Source organism: Sinocyclocheilus grahami, unplaced genomic scaffold (genome assembly GCF_001515645.1).
Source record: "Sinocyclocheilus grahami isolate Dianchi unplaced genomic scaffold, SAMN03320097.WGS_v1.1 scaffold343.1, whole genome shotgun sequence".
Taxonomy (NCBI): domain Eukaryota; kingdom Metazoa; phylum Chordata; class Actinopteri; order Cypriniformes; family Cyprinidae; genus Sinocyclocheilus; species Sinocyclocheilus grahami.
This window is the reverse complement of record NW_015505522.1, coordinates 1,930,083-1,950,728: the sequence shown is the minus strand read 5'-3', so window position 1 is coordinate 1,950,728 and position 20,646 is coordinate 1,930,083. Positions and strand designations below refer to the sequence as shown.

General features: G+C 38.1%; 1 protein-coding gene across 1 annotated transcript in view; it reads left to right on the top strand.

Annotated features, from left to right (window-relative positions):
• The window catches only part of LOC107603233 (folliculin-interacting protein 1-like), a 40,437-nt gene that overhangs the window by 18,771 nt on the left and 1,020 nt on the right, over positions 1 to 20,646 (top strand). Inside the window, exons 6-16 of the mRNA XM_016295976.1 lie at positions 611 to 740; positions 3,096 to 3,227; positions 5,148 to 5,251; positions 5,634 to 5,725; positions 11,166 to 11,310; positions 12,223 to 12,424; positions 12,523 to 12,608; positions 15,052 to 15,198; positions 15,294 to 15,463; positions 16,779 to 18,063; positions 19,993 to 20,158. Of these exons, the coding sequence (XP_016151462.1) occupies positions 611 to 740; positions 3,096 to 3,227; positions 5,148 to 5,251; positions 5,634 to 5,725; positions 11,166 to 11,310; positions 12,223 to 12,424; positions 12,523 to 12,608; positions 15,052 to 15,198; positions 15,294 to 15,463; positions 16,779 to 18,063; positions 19,993 to 20,158 (2,659 nt within the window). The remainder of the gene's footprint in view (positions 1 to 610; positions 741 to 3,095; positions 3,228 to 5,147; positions 5,252 to 5,633; positions 5,726 to 11,165; positions 11,311 to 12,222; positions 12,425 to 12,522; positions 12,609 to 15,051; positions 15,199 to 15,293; positions 15,464 to 16,778; positions 18,064 to 19,992; positions 20,159 to 20,646) is intronic.

Here is a 20,646-nt window from a genome sequence, read left to right as displayed (position 1 = left end):
GGTTCAACCGTAATTTTACGAAGCTACGAGAATATTTTTTGTGTGCAAAGGAAACAAAAATAACAACTTTATTCAACAATTCATCTCCTCCGCGTCACCCTATAGCGCCATTTTGGAGAGTATCATATACGTAAACAATGCATGCAACGTGGATACGTTGTTTACGTTCAGATCAAAGTGTAAACCTCGTAAACAGCATATCCGCATACATACATTGCATGCATTGTTTACGTATGTGATACTCTCCAAAATGGCGCTATAGGGTGACGCAGAGGAGACGAATTGTTGAATTAAGTCGTTATTTTTGTTTTCTTTGCACACAAAGTATTCTCGTAGCTTCGTAAAATTACGGTTGAACCGCTGATGTCACATGGATTAATTTAATGATTTCCTTGCTACGTTTCTGGACCTTGATCATGTTAGGATCCTTGCTGTCTATGGGAGGGTCAGAGAGCTCTCAGAATTAATCAAAAATATCTTAATTTGTGTTCCGAAGATGAACAGAGGTCTTACGGATTTGGAATGATATGAGGGTGAGTAATTAATGACAGAATTTTCATTTTTGGGAGAACGATCCCTTTAAGCTCATGTTCGTGTCTCTGTCCCTCAGCTGGTCGTCACCGGAGCTGGAGTCCAGCCAGATCCGTCTCATCGTCTACCAGGACTGTGAGCGGCGCGGCAGGAACGTCCTCTTCGACTCGGACGCCAGAAAGAGAAGCACAGAAGATGCCCCGGTCACGGTGAGTGCTGTGAGAACCAGAGGCCTTATCTCCAGTAATAATAGCATCAGCTGACTCTGAGTGTGTAAGCATTCTTTCACATTCACATGACTGAAGGCGTGTCGAGCTCTCTGTCACGTCTGCCAGTTGTTTGTCATTAGCTGTCATGAGGCTGCGGGGGTGCAGTGCAAAAGCCGGTTCACCAAAGAAACCAACATTTTCCACACCTGCTCTTGTCATCTGCCTGCGATGTGAAATGTGAAGGGAATTCTGATCTGTGTTTCCCCAATCAGTCTGGACTGAATGTGATGAGAGAAAATAATAAGTAATTCAGCTCATGAAGAGTGTTGATGTTGCAAAATTGATGACCGTTCCAAAATGTTTTGTGCACCAAACAGGATTTCTGCGTATCTTAATTTAGCCTTCCACAAATGAAGACCTTAAAGGTTTTAAATCAGTGCAGAAAGTCATAAAGTTTTGGTATTAAATGTAAAAATTAATGTCTTTCTCAATTTCTCCTTTTTTTAATGCATTAAAAAGTAATGGAAATCAGTTGGAAATTAAATGTTTAAACTCTGAAGTGTTGCTAATATAACTAATTAAGAACACAATGATTTATTGTGTTCTGTTCAATTTATTCCACGCATTTTGTCTTTAAGTCTTAAATTTACCTTCATAAAACCTGTAGGAACCCTGACTAAAGCGCCATGAAATTTAAGTCAGTGTCATTACTGATTGTTCCACATGGTACAACATTATAAATAAGTAAGCCCTGTATCATTCATTCAGTGGCTTAACATTTGATATTTATCAGTCGGTTCAGTATGGCTTTGACCTGAAACCTGCTGAATAATAAAAACACACAGCATGTGTAAAATATTGCTGTGGTTGGGTGATGATTAAAAACCTTCCTAAACGTAAAGCATGCTCCTTAAAATCCACTGCAGGTTCAAGCTGCTGCTGTTGCGCAGTGCAGCCAGATGAATAATAAACAGCCTGTCTAGTGTGTTCGGGTGAGGCTCTGGAGATCGCTGATATGGAGCCGAGCTGAGGCTGCAATCACATGACGCTTTTGGCAGAGGATATTGTTTCGCTAGAGAGAGAGAGAGAGAGAGAGAGACAGACAGACAGAGACAGAGAGTCATTGACTGAGAGCAGAAGAGAGCGAGTAAGCAAACGGTCCTGCTCACGAGTTGTTAAGGAAGTCATATGACAGTCTCACATGCTCGAGTTCCTTTGTGCTCTTCACAAAGCAGGACGAGACTCAGCATGAGCCATTAGAGACACTGAGCCTGGCACGCACAGCCAAAACATTCATTAACTCAGGCCTTTCCCTCATCTGGACGAGTGCTGGATGTCTCATGTAACACCTCACAGAGATATGAAGGGTTTCGCTCTTTATTGACTCGCAACAAGGGTTGAAGTTAAACGGCATGCAAAAAAAGTGTTTATGTGCACGCTTGGCTGTTAAGAGATACATGTCTCTCCGTTAAGTCCATGCAAACAAAGCTAAAACTTCAAAATGTTCAAAGACTAGGGCTGGGCAGTATTGCCAAATAAGACTACATATCTTGATCTTTTTTGGCTGAATTGTGTTATATATGGTATATATCTCTATATTCTACTTTTTCTGTTTGGATTGAAAAAAAATATTTATGAGAGGGGGAAAAAATCACATCCTGTCCAACGTTGTCCAATGAAACGATGTTCATTCATATTAAAGGCTATGAAAACAAATATAGTGAATGTAACCATGTAGGCTAAGCTATATATTATGTGCAAAAAAGGGTTAAAATCACATTACATTCTAACATTGTAACATTACAATCTAAAAACTAAAATAATGCTGTTAAAGCAAATGTTAAATTCACTAAACTAAAAAATGAAAATAAAACATTTAGTGTGTTAAATGTGTTTGGATTGACGTGAAGGTGCGACAGATTATTCATTCATGAGTGAACTAATTCAGGAACTGCTCTGGATTCAGTGAATGAGTAATCAGACTGACTAATCTGCGTTTGAGAGTCGTTTTGAATGATTCCTTTAAAGTACGACTCATACACAAGAGTCATCTGATTGTGGATCATATTAAACTGGTCTCGCTGTTTCTTTTTGCACGTTTATTTGCTTTGCGGTCATGTCTCATCATTCAATCCAGACTCTCCCCCTTGCAACTTTAAATAATGATTAGTGACAATTGATTCAACATTAACTGTTTAAAACAGCATTCGCTTTTGTGTGCTGCTGCATTCACACTACAGACAATCATACACCTGAAATGTCTTTTTTGCAGAATGTTGTTCTTGACGAACCGGTGTGTTTCTTAGGTTTAGTGACTGCGCTGGGTTGTTGAGTTTGTCCGTGTGTTGTTTGCAGAGGGTGTGTGGAGAGGCACAGGCGAAGATGTTTGGGAAGTGTTGTCAGCTGAGGCCTACAGGCGGAAGCTCCAGTTCCCTGGACAGCAGCTCGTCCTGCGCCTCCGAGCCCAAAGAACAAAACCGCTTCCAAGTGAGTCCCGTCACAAGCCTTCGCTCTCTCTCTTCATATTCTTCATTGCCGATACTGTATCGATTCTAAAAAACGCATTATCAATATTTAAAAAAATAAATAAATGTAGCCTATGCAAGATTCCTGGCCATTGTTTCGTTTTGAGTTTATATCCTGACTGCTAGATAGCACTCTTCTTACCTCTGAACTTAAACAGTGACAACTTGTGTTCCGTTTCTGCAAGGTTTGTCCAGTCCCGCCCGCTCCCGCAAACATTCTAATATTACATATAATTTTCGCATATCAGGGAGCCGCTATCAATGGGGAGTATTTAAATCTCTTTTGAATGAGCGCTCGCGCTGTTCATTTTCACTTTTGATTTCGCGATCACGCGCACTCTGAGTAAAGGGAGCGCATCTTACGATATAAGATATTTGTCAATGAGCTGTTGAGTAGCAAATCCTCCACCATGGTCGTGTAGGTCATCCCTCCTCTCGACCCATGATCAGTCACATACATACATTATGTATGTATGTAAATTGATTTTATTTTTGCTAAGGTTTGCATATGGGGGTGTGTTCTAAATGACAGTTTTCCTAAAATTCTATCCTATTCTCCTATTCCTAAAATAAGAAATATCCCAATATATCGTCTTGCTTACAGTATCGCAATATATCGCAACATATCTTATCGCAACCATATTTAGTTCAAATAATGAGACGCTATAGACTGTTACCAATCAAATAAAATCAGTATCAACAAAATCCATTTTTGCAAGCTGCATCTGAAGCATTAAATCTATTTACACAGCAAATACAACAATACTTTGAGATTAATGTTTTAAAATTAACATTTTGAAAAAATGTTATGTTAAATATGAAATTAAAACTGCCAGTAGGTGGCGTCAGTTCACTGTTTTAAAGAGCGAGTCATTGAGTCTTTTATTTAACCTGGGTAATTCTTCCGATTTTATCGATTCTAATTTAATGCTTTTCCACTGTTATTATTTTTTTTATAAATCGAGAAATCGCGATTTTTTTTTAATAGAAATATTACCAAATGTTAGAATTAGACACGTTGACAATATGCAAATTATAACAGTTAAGAGAAAAGACTGATCCGACTTGGTGCTCAGTGGAATAAAAAAACCTATAAAGAGCTTCTACTGTGTGTCTGATATTTCATGTTTGCATGATGGTGACAGACAAGCTGCTGTTAAATTGTTTATACAAAACATTTAATAATAGTCTACTAGTGTTATACTTTTAGCCATTTTGAAATTGAATTTCCTTGACTTTTGAGTTTTTAAAAGCGTTTTTCATATTTCTGAACATATATGTTTAAGACAAGTTTGTACAATATGTGCCTTCATATTTCATGCATCTTTTCTGCATGTATATTTATCAAGTGATTTGCTTTACATTTAGACCATGTTAACAACTTCATGTGTGCTGCACTTGGAATTGTGCTCGCGATAATTAGATGGTTAATAAATAAAAAATGTAAAAAATTTAAAATTTTCTTTATCAAAAACAGATTGATAATAGTGTCTAAAATATAAATCACTTAATATTAACTTGATGTTATTGAACTGGTGCATAAAATCAATACCATTTGCGATAGTGATACTATTAAGAAAAAAAACAGAACTCCTGTTCGCGTGATATTGCTGAACTATATCATATAGAAATATAAAATAATAACTCCTACGGAGTATTTTTTGCCCTCATATCTTGAATTTCAGATCATTCAGTGAAAGCATGCTCTCAAGACGTGCTTTTGTTTGGTTTGTGCAAACTCAGTGACGCTCATCAAAGTCAGCTCTCACATCGTTAAAACAACAATTACTGTATCATTGGATAAGATGCATATCACACACCCATGTGTGCTGCTCCTGCAGATTCAAACTTGTGTGCTTTGCTCTTTCTTTCGTTGTATCAGGGCTCCTCACGGTGCTTATCAGACGCTAACATGCTCGGAGAAATGATGTTCGGCTCAGTGGCCATGAGCTACAAAGGCTCAACGCTGAAGATTCACCAGATAAGGTGAGAGCGTACGGATGTCAAGCTGATGGTGTGTGTGATGAGCAGTCTGTGCTGATCAAGTGTGTGTGTTTGTTCCCAGATCTCCTTCACAGCTGATGCTCAGTAAAGTGTTTACAGCGAGAACGGGCGGAAGCGTCTACGGCAGCCTGAACACGTCTCACACACACACACACTCTCTCACACACACACACACTCTCTCACACACACACACACTCTCTCACACACACACACACTCTCTCACACACACACACACTCTCTCACACACACACTCTCTCTCTCTCTCTCTCTCTCTCTCTCTCTCACACACACTCACACAGACACACGTTCAGCGGTACATTCGCTGTGGTCCGTTGCCTCATTGCACCTCTTGATTACTTGACAGACTGCAGGACAGTTTAGAGTTCATCAATCAGGACTCCGGCGCGCTGCGGCCCGAGCAGAACACCGCCGCCAACGGCTTCCTGGGCAGCATAGGTAACGCAAGATCCTCCGTGCCTCAGCCTGAACTTACTCCACATACACTGTCAATACAGTTTCAATCGCCAAATTGTTCCTTTGATGACATTTGCTTTTTCAGCTGGCAAAAACATTTGTTACACTGTTTTATGTTTTATAATCTCAGTGCTTTTCCAAGTTTTCTTCTGTGTCTGTCCTTCTCCATTGTGCGCAAGTTTTCTATGAAATCGTCACATCGTCACTGTTTTAAACATTGTGATTGTGTTTGTTTTGAGGACTCATTGAGAACATGTCCAGGTCATAGTTCTTTCTTTACATTTTGGCATTTTACTTTGCATAAAGAAACTGTTTAACCTAGACATATTTTATTTCAGGATTTAGGATTGTCACAAAACCTTCTAGGAATGAATTGAGACATTGCGAAGCATTTTTATCTACTGATGTTTTTTTTTTTAATTATCTACTGATGTTTTTTTTATTGTATTTTTTAAAATATTAACCATTTTTCCTTTCCTTTTGACTTCCTGGATTAAAAAAAAAAACAGCAGATGAAAATGCTTTGCAATGTCTCAATTTTATATATAATGTCAATTTTATATATAATTTAGATTTATTTTCTTAAAAATAAATCTAAATTAATATATATATATATATATATATATATATATTAATTTAGATTTATTTTTAAGAAATAAGTTGTATTATAAAATACTATAATTTAGTATATAAATAAAATATAAATGTGAAGTTTTCTCTCTCCAAAATCATGTTGTTTTTGATATGAATAAATACTTAAAAAAATTTTTTTTATATTAAATTAAGCCGTTTTGTCTTATATTACACCAAAATGATGTTGCTTGAGAGCTAATGCAATAGAAAAGAGTAGTAAATATTTTAGTGCTACTTGATGCCTCACCACTTTCATCTGTCATTTTGATTTTATGTTGTCATAAATAAATGCAGGAAAACAGGACAGTGATATACAATTATGGGTAAGGATGTAACATCGCAATTTGAAATGTTGAAGAAAAAAAATAACTTTTAAAGAACTGGCCATTATAGTGGACATCATGCATTAGAGGGTTAAAGAAAAAATAAGTGACACAATAATGTGATTAAAACTGCAGAGACCGAATAAGAAGTGAAAAGTAAAAGCCTCATTTATCAGCCGGTCACACAGATACAATGAACTCTTGAGTTACCTTCATGCTATAAATCACCATTACCACTACAGTTCAGTATAGTTGACACTAGTTTATAATACAGTTCATTATAGTCCACAACATGAAGGTTTTGAACAAAAAATGTGAAAGACAAAAATAGCACTTGTATCCCTTGGTTAGCTCATGGTGCTGTCATTTATTATCCAGCCAAATGTCCTGAAACATTACAGTAATGAGAGAGAAAATCTGATTAGTTGTCATGAACATAAAGTTCAGTACAACAAATCCTAATGATCCTAAATATAGGCTTGATTTCTTTTTATGCAAAATGTCATTTTTGTTTTTAGGCTGAACCATGACCCGCACATGTTTTTTGAGTGTTACCTAACTATCATGTATATTGAGTCCAGTTTTCAGAATTGTTTGTGTGCAACACCCACAGAATTGACTCCACAGATTATTGAATTGAGCCTGAATATAAATTTTCTGTGTGGTGTTGCCATTCATCTGTCTGTCTGTGTCGTCCTGACAGCTTAAGATGCACTACTGATCAAAAGTGTGGAGTTATTACGATTTATAAATGCTTTTTACAAAAGTCTCTTTTGCTCACCAGGACTGCATTCATTTGATCAAAAAATACTGTAAAACCATAATGCTGTGAAGTATTATTACTCTTAAGTAGCTGTTTCTATATATTGTAAAATGTAATTTATTCCTGTGATCAAAGCTGTATTTTCAGCATCATTGCTCCAGTCTTCAGTGTTACATGATCCTTCAGAAATCATTCTGATATGCTGATTCGCATTACAACATTTCTGATTATTATCATATTGAAAACAATATCATGCTTAGGTGTGCTGCTTCATATTTTGGTTGAAACCGTGATGCATTTTATTGTCCAGGATTCTTTGATGAATAGAAAGTTCAAAAGAACAGCATTTATTTGAAAAAGAAATCTTTTGTAACATTATAAATGCCTTTATTTTCACTTTTGATCAATTTAATGCATCCTTTGTTTGTTTTTACTTATCCTAGGCCATTTTTACAATACGAAGCAGCTTAACTGTTTTTGACATTGATAATACAAATAAAACTGTTAATTGAACTGTTAAATAAAGATTTTAAAATGCAGGCTAAGTGTCACTAATTAAACCAGTATATGTTCAGGGAATTGTCAGTCTCTTACATGTGTGCTTCTCATAATTAGTGAATATGTATATAAACAGCCTTTTAATTAACAGCGTAGAATAATCATGGCTGATAGTAAGACATGCAAACGTAAAAGAAAACCAAACTGGACGCAAGAACATCTGTTACTTGTCCAGCTGCTTAATGAATGGATATAATCAAAGGAAAATTTGGAGTTGGGATAACCTCCAAAAACAAAGGTGATATATATATGAAAGCTCATTATAGTTAGATGTTTCTATTCTGAGGCAGATTGCAAGCAACAGCCATGTTAGGATAGTTTGTGGCTTGGTCTTAGGGACTTAGGAGTCCTCTTCACTACTAATGTTTCGCAGATTTAGGAGCTAGTTTTAGAGCTGAAACACTTTTAGGAGTCCTAAATATAGGACTGACACGCCCATTATTTTTAAGATTTTCTCCTTAATCGGCGAGTTATGAGCTACTTTTAGCCTTAAGATGTTTTGTGAATATGGGTCCTGTTGTGTGTTTTCCTTTTTTTCTTCTTTTTTTTTGCATTTAATTTTAAGTTTAATTACATTTTAATAATAATGTCTAATCATGGAATTCATAAAGCTTTAGCAATGTATTAAAATTGTAACAATAATATTGCCCTATGAAATGTTTTATCTTTTCATAAATGCAGTTTTATTATCTAAAACGGTGCTAATTATATTAATGCATAAAACTTATTTAATTAATCTTTTAACTGCAATCAAATGTAAATTTAACAATTCCTTTTTTTGGCAAACAAAGTGCTGCACAACAGAGGTTTACGGTTTAAATTAAAATGCACGAAGAAATGTGTTATTCCTTAAATAGTGTTTTAATGTTTTACTTAAGAGAAGTATATTCTACTGTACGACAGTAATATGTCTGTGTCATCATTTATTAAAGTTTGACAGAACCTTTATTTTGGCAGGTTGTAGTGAAGATCTTTGAGTTTTAGTGTGTTTCTGACAATAGTTTTTCTCAAATGAATTGGTCAAATGGTGGTGAAGTGGCTCTCAGAGCAGCTCTGGAGATGTTCATGTGTTCATATTTTAAGACGAGCATCACGCAAGCTTCAATATGTGTAGTAGAGCAAACTGAGACATGCATAACATGCAGACTTCAGATTTACATTGCAGTCCTTCTGCGCTTTGGATGGTTGACCGGTCGGTCGGTCGACCTCTATTGCTGACACTTAAATTAATTATTAGTTAATTATGAATTAGTTATTAATGTATTTTGAATGCAAAGGGTGCTTTATTTTTTCAAAAAAAGAATACTTATTTGATATGCATGTTAAGTATGTTTATTAAAAACAAGTTTTGTAATAACCAATTGTTCCGATCCGGTCCTTTGTTGGCACTGATTAAAATTCAGATTTGGACCTTTGAATGTAGACTTTGCGAACTCCTGGTCTATTTTGCTAAATTTTTACACACTGTTTATTTATTGGCCTATTTATCTATTTATTTCTATTTTTCTATTTATTGATATTTATATATTTGTTGAGATTTGACTATTTATTTATTTATTTTGATAATAAAACTTTATAGTTTTTATACTTACCCATACTTACCTGGTGTATTTACCTGGATTCACCATACTTACCCGTAGGCTTAGCTTGTAAATAGTATTAATACTAGAGGTGTGTAATAGTTTATAATACTACTCGAGAGACGTATCACCAGAACCAGGTGCTCCTAACAGAGCCGTAACTCTTGAGAGGGCAGGGAGCGCTACATTCTACTAAATACTGAGCAAAGGGTCTGAATACTTAGGACCATGTGATATTTCAGTTTTTCTTTTTTAATAAATCTGCAAAAATGTCAACAATTCTGTGTATTTCTGTCAATATGGGGTGCTGTGTGTACATTAATGAGGAAAAAAAATGAACTTAAATGATTTTAGCAAATGGCTGCAATATAACAAAGAGTGAAAAATTTAAGGGGGTCTGAATACTTTCCGTACCCACTGTATATATATATATATATATCATTAATTTGTGGCCACTGTCCGTGTTTCATGAATTTGTTCCCTAGAAAACCCATGATTTAAAAGTGCCATAGAATGCATTGATACAATATTTTCAATTGTTCTCTGATATCTACATAGAAGGTATGTGGCTTAGATAAGGGCAAAAAATCTCCAGAAACGGTTTTACATGACCATTTACAACCCTAGGATTTGTCCCTAGAATGAAATGGTCTGTTTTTACATTATTTGGGAGGGTCATGAATAATAATGTTGAGCTCTGCTCTGATTGGCTGTTTCACAGTGCGGCTCATTTCAGTAGCTCACACAGCAGGAAGGAAACACAGGGAAAATATATATATTTCAGTACTTTCTCTCAAAGAAAGTAAAGTGTAATGATCCCAAACGTAACTACGGTGGCTCTCTTAATTTGATCAAATGATCATAATCATTTTACAATCCTGCTACTAGCCTTTTATTTAGACTAAAAACCCCTTTAATTCGGGTGAGGAAGCTGGCGTTTTGAGTGGCATTTGCCAGTGACTATATGCTACTTCAATAGACGCATTTTGCAGTATTAAGGTTAACGATTAATCGATTGATTAGTTTAAATGACGATCGATCATGAAAATAATCGAACATTGACATCCCTAGTCAGAATGAGTCCAAACAGCTGATAAAACATCACAATAATCCACAAGTAACCCACACCACTCCAGTCCATAAGTTAACATCTTGTGAAGCCAAAAGCTGTGTTTGTAAGAAACAAATTCAACTTCAAACTGTTGCTTCCTGCGAAAATCCATTATAACGCTTCCTCCAGTGAAAAAGTTAATCTCTTGTTGTCTCTTACTTCAAAATCAACCTACTTATTTATATAGAACTGTCTGGGCTTGTAAACGGTGTTTGATCTGTACATATTTCTCTCCTGATTCAGACGAGACAACTTTTTCTTTGGCAGAATTATTATTATGGATGTGTTTTTGAACTATTCAAAATAAATAAACAGAGCCTTTAAGAGTTCAAATGCTCAGAAATGATGCACAGAGAATATCCTTCCGTTTGCACGTCATTGCAAGAGTACCTTATTTTTGTCGTGTGTGTGAGTGATGGGCATGTGATCACACCGACTCACTGATCCTCTCTTCTCTCCACAGCGTCTTTAAGCAGCCTGTTGATCACCCCGTTTCCATCACCGGGCTCCTCTCTCACCAGCAGCTGTGCTAGTAGCTACCAGCGACGCTGGTTACGCAGCCAAACCACCAGCCTGGAGAACGGCGTCTTCCCTCGATGGTGCGATTGCAACACACTCGTGCACACACTGTGTCCACAGCTAGCATTGGGCGATAGGACCAAAAGTTTAAATGACGATATAAGATAATTTTTTTCACCTTAATATGTCACAGTAGATATATTTCCCCGAAATAAGGTTGTTACAATAGCAAAATATTAAGATATCACAGCTAAACAAATACAATAAAACAATGATACAAATGCTTTAATCTATCAGAAATAAGAACTACTACAGAAACTGAATAAAAAAATGTCAAAATAAAACACTGCATAGTTCTCACTGTATAAATGAAATATACGATTTTGCAAGAGATTCAGTCAAAAGCAGCGAGGGATTTTTCTCTTGTCTTTCAATGTTTGATGAACATTAATGACACAAAATGATGCACAATTTGATTGTTCGCGTGTCTCCCAACTGTTTACATTCATTTAACAGACATAACTGACTCTGATGATCAGTTTGACATTTTTGTGCGTTTTTGACTGAAACAGATTTCATTACTCGGACGCTGTGTGAGCGGCTGCTTTATGGGCACTCTCAGACTCAGCATGAGTACAGAGAAGGTCTCTTTCACATCTCGTAGCGTTTTAATAGTTTTCAATCACTGGCTAGGCTTAAAAATGCATGCAAATGTAAACTGATTGTGCAACAATTGTATGATTATGCAACATTGCATAAAATTGCATCGTTAAGTGTAGCCGAGACGTTTCTATCAGTATATCACCTACTTCTATAATTACAGCAGATTTTTCTTTCATCAGGACCTTCACTTAACACATGCAAACTTAAGAGAGAAATGTAGAAATGACAAACAGTAGTGAAGACTCATTAGTGCGTTTAAATGTCAGTGTGAGACTCTTTTCACCCGCTCACATTTCCCTGTGTAATCCAGTGGTGTGGTTGCGTTCTAGGTCTGTGGAGGAGAGCTTCAACATGTCTGACGAGAACGGTGGGCCGAGTTTGGGCGTTGCCAGGAAGAAGAAGATCGCTATTGGTGTCATCTTCCTGCTCTCGTCCAACGACGAAGAAAACGCCAAGTTCCAGGACTTTTTCTTCTCTCACTTTCCTCTCTTTGAGAGTCACATGAACAAACTCAAAAGTGCCATTGAGCAGGTTAGACATGATTTGTGTTTTTGTGGTTTGCCGTCCCCCTGTGTCATCTGTTGCGTCTCTATTACAGTGTGTGTTTTTGGCTCTCTGTTTGTTTGAAGGCTATGATACTGAGCCGCAGGTCAGCTGATGCCAGCCAGAGAGCTTTGGCTTACAGTCGCATGGTGGACGGCCTCAGTGAGTTTAGGTGAGTTTGTGGTGACACGTCTGTGGACGCTGCTCACCAGGTGTTTTGTTATTTGCATCCTCTAAAAGTCCAGCCAAGGTTTACTGGACACTTAATCCACTCATGTGACATGAGACACGCCACTGATCTGAGGGCGCTTTCACATGCAATGACTTTGTGTCCAATCCTAATGAATGCCTCTGGAGGCATTGCTGGAAATTTCCTGCTGCTGCACTGAGCACGGTGACCTTTGACACGATTCACACGATAACTCTCGTATCATGTTCAGGTCAAACAGAAGCATAATGCATTCAAAGAAATAAAAACAAAAGTCAACCTGTCAATCAAACTAGAGGTGTCACATTTTTTGTCATTATGAAAAGGCATTGTTTTCATGCTTCCTATGATCTAAGAGTAATAAGCCTTGTTCAGACTGTCAGTCCAAACACTGATTTTGTGCATATCCTATTGAAATCCGGTTTAAATTACTTACTGTCCACACTGTGTATCGCAACTGTTCAGATCTGATTTGTGTGTCCCGTGGTGCTCTTTCATTTTATTGAATCCAATCTGAGTAGTCAGACTGAAAATGATTTCCAGGAATGTGATTTGAATAGGATTTCAAAACTCATTAAAAATCTGATTTTATGTGATGTATTATTTATTTTTTTTGCCTTTCACACTTGTTAAATATGATCGGATATGGACAAAAATCAGATCTGGACTTCGTCTGAACAAGACTATATTGACTTCAACTATATTTGTATGTTGATTCTCCTAAAAGACAAACATTGTATCCCTGCGGCGCCATCAGAACATTGATCTGTTAGTTTGACCGAACTGTTCAAAAACTGCAGAAATTAAACTCTTTTGTTGTAACAATCAGTTAATTGATTAACCGTGAGGAGTTTCTCATTTATTAGCATCAGTTAATAAATAAATAGGAATGGAAAATCATGTGCACATCTTGTTTTTTTTCACCATTTAAACTTAGTTCTATTTAGTATAAGCTTTAAACTGACTATTAATTTATTACTGTTAAATAATAATGCTTATAAATAGGAGCAGAATTATTAATAGTATTGAAAAGAGCATATAACATCTTGCAAAGGAACTGTGCAGAAGGCCGTGTGAGCTTGTGCTTCAGTCCTGGTCTGTGTAAAATAAGCACGGTCCGTGTCAGTGCTTCAGAGGTGATCCACTATGCACCCTCTCATACTTCCAAGTCATATGCTTGTTGGTCCGCGGCCAGAGCAACCTGACCCCAGTGCCACAGAAACCTTATCTCCCTCACACACTGTCAGGACAGACTAGAATAGTCAATAATGTGCAAGTGAACAGACAAACAAATATTTCAGATTTCCCACCTCCAGCGGGATAATAATACACATTGGCGTTCATCCTCGGGGTTGTGAAGTCAGAGATCTGAAATGATGAAGCTGTACATCAGTGTGTGATGTTTTGATTGTGAAAATCAGTTGGTCAATAATCAGCTGTTCACATTTTAATTAAGACGGGATCAAATAAAAAAAAAATACAGTAAGAATAGACTTTACTCAATATAAATTTAATATAGTGCTCTTTTACATGCAGCAGTATAACAAAAAACTTTGAGTAGTGTCACAAACGAATCCTTAACTAATTCATTGGACCATTTTTTGCTTGTTTAGTTCTGTTAAATCTTCTAGTGTACCAATGACATTTATCATCATTTTAATATTTTGTAATATATAGTAAGGTTTTATAACACTTGAAGGTGTGTTATATTGTGAATTCCTCTAATACCGTATTGCTTAAATAATCACCCAGGCCTGATTTTAAGTGATGAACGTTTAGCGTGTCGTGTTCTGTCAGTCCTCATTTCAGGTTCTAGGTTTGTGAAAGTAGACCTCAGAGCTTCATAACTCCTACCTAATCCAGTGCTAAAACAGTTCTGTCTGTCTGTTAGCTGCTGTTGCATGATGCTTTTTATAGGTCACTACACACTAACTTCAGTACTGGGAAGTATAGTACATCTTGGGAAGAGAGTTTATTGTCGTTTTTTTCCCAAGTGTCAGGTTATTGGCAACACACTCGGGAGTTTGTGCAAACAGCTGCATTTTTCCCATTGCCTAATCAGCATGAGTATTGCTTGTAATGGTAAACAACGTTGCTCCGTTGCAGATTAGTGTCTCTGATGGCATCCAGAGATTTGCTTTGCGTGTAATTAAGTGGAGAAAGCGCGCTAGTTTTGCAGAAGCAGTCCTCGTGACTCTGCAGACTTTCCTGAACTCCTACCATTTCGAGTAGCATCTGGGTGTTAAGCTCTGGACCACGGCCAATGCTCCCGGGCTGCGTGACATTTGCAGAAGTTAAATATGCTGCAAAGGTCTTTCCCAGCTGGGGCAGCCCTGTGCAACTGAAGCGTTCTTTGTTTAAACTGTTGACAAAAGCTCTTCTGTCTTTGTGTGCGGATGCCCTGTAGGACGACCATCTGCAACCTGTACACCATGCCACGTGTGTCTGAGCCTGTCTGGCTCACCATGATGTCGGGTCCACCTGAAAAGAACCAGCTTTGTGGCCAGTTCATGAGGGAGCTGGCCCTGCTCATGGAGCAAGCCTCCAAGAACCAGTTGAGTAACGTCACACATAATCCTCAAGCCATCAAACGCCCTTGATAAGAGTGAATGTAGCCATGTTCTCGCTTGCTTTGTCTGTTGCCTTTAGATTCCTCCCGGCACTTCTTACTGCGGTTCTCACTAACCATCTCGCCTGGGTTCCCACGGTCATGCCCAACGGTCAACCACCAATAAAGATCTTCCTGGAGAAGCACTCCTCACAGAGCGTGGACATGCTGGCGAAAACACATCCCTACAACCCACTTTGGGCACAGCTTGGTAAATGACGCATGCAAGAATGCAAAAATGTGTGCATTTCGCCACCTAGTGGAGTGTTGATGGAAATGACTTGCCACAGTGCACTGTAGAGCAGAGTTCTTTCTGGAGCCACCACAACAAATACACATTTTGGATATTTCTGGTCTCTACTGAGCTGATAAGCAGGTGTGTTTGCTTAGGAAGAGTTTGAATGTGTGTAGTGTTGGGGTGCCTCTAGGAACAGGGTTGGGTAACATTGCATTTGAACAGGAGTCTTCAGTCCTGCTGTCCTGCAGCTTTAACCTGAATCAAACACACCTGAAGCAGCTAGTCAAGGTCCTCAGGATTGCTTGAAAATCACAGGCAGGTGTGTTGAAGCAGTAGTCAGGGCACAGTCTTAATCGCTATATCCCTGGAACATCCACTCCCTAAAACTCCCACAATGCACCACAAGAAACAGGGAGCATCAATGCTCATGACACTTAAAAAATATATATAAAGGTTCTTTATTGGCATCTATATGGTTCCATGAAGAACCTTTAAAGCAGTGGATCCCAACCTGGGAGTCGTGACCCCCACTAGGGGTCGCTGAAGATTTGCAAGGGTCACTGAGCTCTTTGCAGTTTGAGGGTTACAAATAGAAATGGTTGCAGTTTGAACAACCCATGATAAATACAGCCTAGGTTTTGTTTTGTGTAAAACTACGGCAGAAGACTGGATTTATGGATTTACTGGATGAATGGATTTACAGAGGAAAATAATCTAAATTTAAAGTATGAATTAATCTCTGAAGGGAACCAAGGGAGACAGGACTAATCCTGGCATTATATCAGACATACAGCACAAACGACACCCTCTTATTTCCAGTGTTGGGTAGATTACTTATAAATTGCAGTCTGTTACTGTTTACAGATTACATGATGAAATTTGTAGTTAGTAACTTAATCTAGGTTACTCATTTGAGGTCATGTATTCTAACTACTTTTTACATAACTTGTTTTAAACTTACCATTAAATGTACCATTTTGATATTAAAAAAAGCAAAGAAAAAAAAAATTCCATTATTTTAATGAGTTAATGTTAGAACTGCAGTTCAAACTCTATAAAAAAAGACAAATTAGAGAGAATCAGAAAATTCTGAATATTTTACTGCCATTTTATGAATAATATGTAAGTTAAGTAACTAATCTGATTAGGAGCATTTTAAAATGTAATGTAATCCAGTTACTTTTTTATAATCTGATTACATGTAATCCATTACTACCCAGCACTGCTTATTTGTTTCCTAGCAAATGTGTAAGAATTGTTTTGGTTAATAATGTTGTTATTGTTGCAGGTGACCTGTACGGGGCAATCGGCTCACCTGTGCGTCTGTCCCGTACGGTGGTGGTTGGCAGACGACAGGAGCTGGTGCAGCGTCTTCTCTATGTGTTGACCTACTTCATCCGCTGCTCGGAGTTACTAGAAACACACCTGCTGGAGAGCGCCGAGGACGAGGCCATCGTGATGCCCGGCTCGCTCATCACCACGTCGCTACGCCGCGGAGAGGTGGAGGAGTCCGACTACGTGCTGGTCACCATGCACAAGCCGAGCCAAGACTACCTGTCCCAGGGTGCAGAGGGAGAGGACGGCTACCCGTCTGATGACAACAGCTTACAGGGCAGCACATACATAGACACAGAAGCCCCAGACGAGCACAAGCGTCCGCATCCCGCCACACCAGAGGCAGACCGTATCAGTGACGCGCCTGTCTGCAGAGAAGCAGGGAGCCCACGGCTCGAGACTCGACTGGAAACCGTGGTGAAAGTCGGCTCCAACTCGCCGTGCGAGAGAAGACCCTCGCTCGAGATTCAAGGGGACGTGCGGCCCGAGGTGGAGTCTGGTGGCATGCCCATCAGGATCTTCCATTCATCAGATATCCTGCTAGACAAGAAGCCCCCTGACAAGAGCTTTGATAACGCCGGGAATGAGCCCTCCGCTAAAGTCACATTCCTCATCGGAGACTCGATGTCTCCTGAATCTGACATGGAGAGTCGACAAAAAAAGGTGGAGGAGGAGATCAAGAAACACAAGAAGCTTCTCAAAGACAACCAGCAGAAGCAGTGTAACGGCGAGGCTAAACTCCAAGTGGACCAAATAAAGACCAACGATAGCAAGACTAGAACTAGAAAGACGTCTCAGTGGTGTCCGAAAGTGCAAGGCGACTGCATGGACATGTTTGACGAGTATTTCAGTGATGACAATCCTGTGGAGACGAGGACTATTGATGATGTCTACCAAACGGAGATGAAAGGTGCAGGAAACAATGCCCCACGGTTGGACAATGACGGGTGTGAGTGCGACGCAGGAGAAACCTGCTGTAAAACCTGCTGTTCTGCCGAGCAGGACAAGGGCATCGAGATGTCGTTGAGTGTCCCTTCACAAGGCACCGCTGGGGAGAAAAAGAAAGCAGTCCCGCTGAACGACTGGGAGATCCCACGCAATGAGAGCTCGGACAGCGCGCTGGGGGACAGCGAGAGCGAGGACGCCGGACAGGAGCTGCCCAGGCAAGAGCCTGATGGGCTGTTCTATGCTGAAGAGCAGGCCGACTGGCAGGATGAGCTCGAGGTGCCTTTACCCGGGTGAGCGGAGATCGGTTATCAGAACTAGTGATCGACCGATATATCGCTAAAGCAGATATATCGGCCGATATATGGCATTTTTCAAATATCGGCATTGGCCGATAGGTTTTTCTGTTTGGCCGATGCGTTCGAGTCGGGACTTTTATTTTGACGACGCTGAGACTGGCAGCACCTGAGCACACAGTGCTCACATTCTCCCTCTTGTTCGCCGTCGTCTTTAACAGTTCTGTCTAAATACGGATAGAAGTCTTTCTAATAATCAGATAGAACGGTTAAACAGGAATTAAAATGTATACAGAAAGTATTATAACGATTGCTTTTATATTATTAGTAATAGAAAGGCAAACATTATAATAATTTCTCGTTTGCCGTCAGCATTCAGCAAATATGCATTTATATCATTTGAACAAATCTTTGAATGGCTAATGAAAATGTAATTTCACAAACCTTGCAAAATTAGTCGAATCCAGTTGTGAGATCTTGTGAAGTGTGCATTTGTATCCTGCATGATTGCGTGCTCTCTGTGTGACGGTCGATCCGTGTGAATTGAATGCTTTAAAGTCTAAACATTAAATTCGTGATTTCTAATTATGCTGTGCTTTATGCATTTGCCCACTGTCGTATTCATGTCATTTTCACTGTGTGCTGTATGTAAAATGAGAGTTACCATGGCTTTATTTGAAAAAAATTATTCCCTATGCACACAATCTTCCCAGAATACTGAATGCTGTTGGTTACAGTTTACTTCCTTTTTTTTAAATTATATTTTTATTAAATATTTATTTATTTGTGAAAAATACTTTGTCATCTAAAGTATAAGTATGTTTATTTTACAAATGTATTTTTTAATCCATTTTCAAATTATTTCAAATTTCTTAAATATTAATTAAAATAAATACAATTATATTGGCTTTATATCGGCCACCCTGCTTTCCAAGATATCGGCATCGGCTGTCAAAAAACCAATATCGGTCGACCACTAATCAGAACCATCTGTTTTGTTTGGCTTGTGGGCTGTATTTGGGCTGGGCGCTTTATCTATCAATATATTTTGTATAAACAATATGGAATGAGGCAATACCGTTTATATTGATATACATTTAAATTTACATTGTCATTTAGCAGATGCTTTTATCCAAAGCGACTTACAAATGAGGACAATGGAAGCAATCAAAATCAACAAAAGAGCAATGATATGCAAGTGTTATGACAAGTCTCAGTTAGTTACCTTTTTTGCTTTTTGTTAATTGTATAATCAATAAAAGAAAACAAATAGATAGAATACAAAAAGAATAGAGACGCTAGTGTTAGTTTTTATTTTTTAAAGAAAACAAGCAGTTATTAAATAAATAGAGTGCAAATCTAAAAGGGGCAATTTAAAAAAAATTTTAAGAATAGAATTAGATTAGAGAGTGCTGGAGTTAGAGGGTCAAATAAAGATGGAAGCGATGTGTTTTAAGCCGATTCTTGAAGATGGTTAAGGACTGATAGGGGTAAATATGACGGCACGTTATCTAGCATTCTGCCCGCTTCAAATCAGACAAAGATGAAATAGTGTGGTAAGATCACATTTATTTGAATGAATTATAGATCAAGAGAGAGTAAGAGAGAGATGACCATTGTGTGTGCGTTTCCTGCATGCTGCGTCTGCGTGTCTCTCTCTACAAACAATTAATTACTTCAAAAACAGTGATTTTACCACCTCATTGCTGAGGAATATAAAATAGCGATCTAGTATCAAGGCAGTTTTATTAATAAAAATCACGGGGAAGCGATGACAACAAGTTTATTTGTGTGCGCAGCGCAACCTGCAATCTCTGACTCTCTCTCTGTCTCTGTCTCTGTCTGTCTCTCTGTTTTGGCCACATCACCCAGCCCTAGTCCGTACGTTATAAATATTGGTAATAAACAAGGTTATGTGTTTTCTAGGGCGAAGCTGGTGGAGAACTACTCTAAACCAAGCATTGCCAACTTTGGGAGGTCGCTCTTCGGAGGATACTGTCCTACGTACATCCCAGACTTTGTTCTGCACGGAGCCCCCAATGATGAGAAACTGAGGCAGAACCTCGTGTCGGATCTGGCCCATGCTGTGCAGGTAAATACCTCCTCCAACAGGTCACCAAGCACTTGATGAAGGGTCTGTTAAAATTGATAATCTTCTATAATGACAATTATTGGCAACAAATTTGATTATCAACTAATCACATCTGTGCCAGGGTTATTTTAGTTTACAATACTAAAATGAAAACCATGGGGAAAAAAATAATTACTTGAAATAAAAGAAAATATAAAAAATGTTTTATTTCAGCTAGTTGCCATACAGTGCAAGGCATCATTTCTCATTTTTATTTAGTTTAAATTGTACTAAATAACTAAAAAACTAAAATTGAAAAACAAGAAAAAGAATTATATAGAGATTTGTTTTTCTTTTAAGATTTTCAAATTCGTTTTAATTTAACGTGTACTTTATAAATGGTAAGCAATCAGTTGTTTTGTGGTTCACAATGTAATGTTTATATTTTAACCCTATTTTGCCAAGTTTAATAACTAATCAATAGATTAAGCAGTTATCAACATAATTGT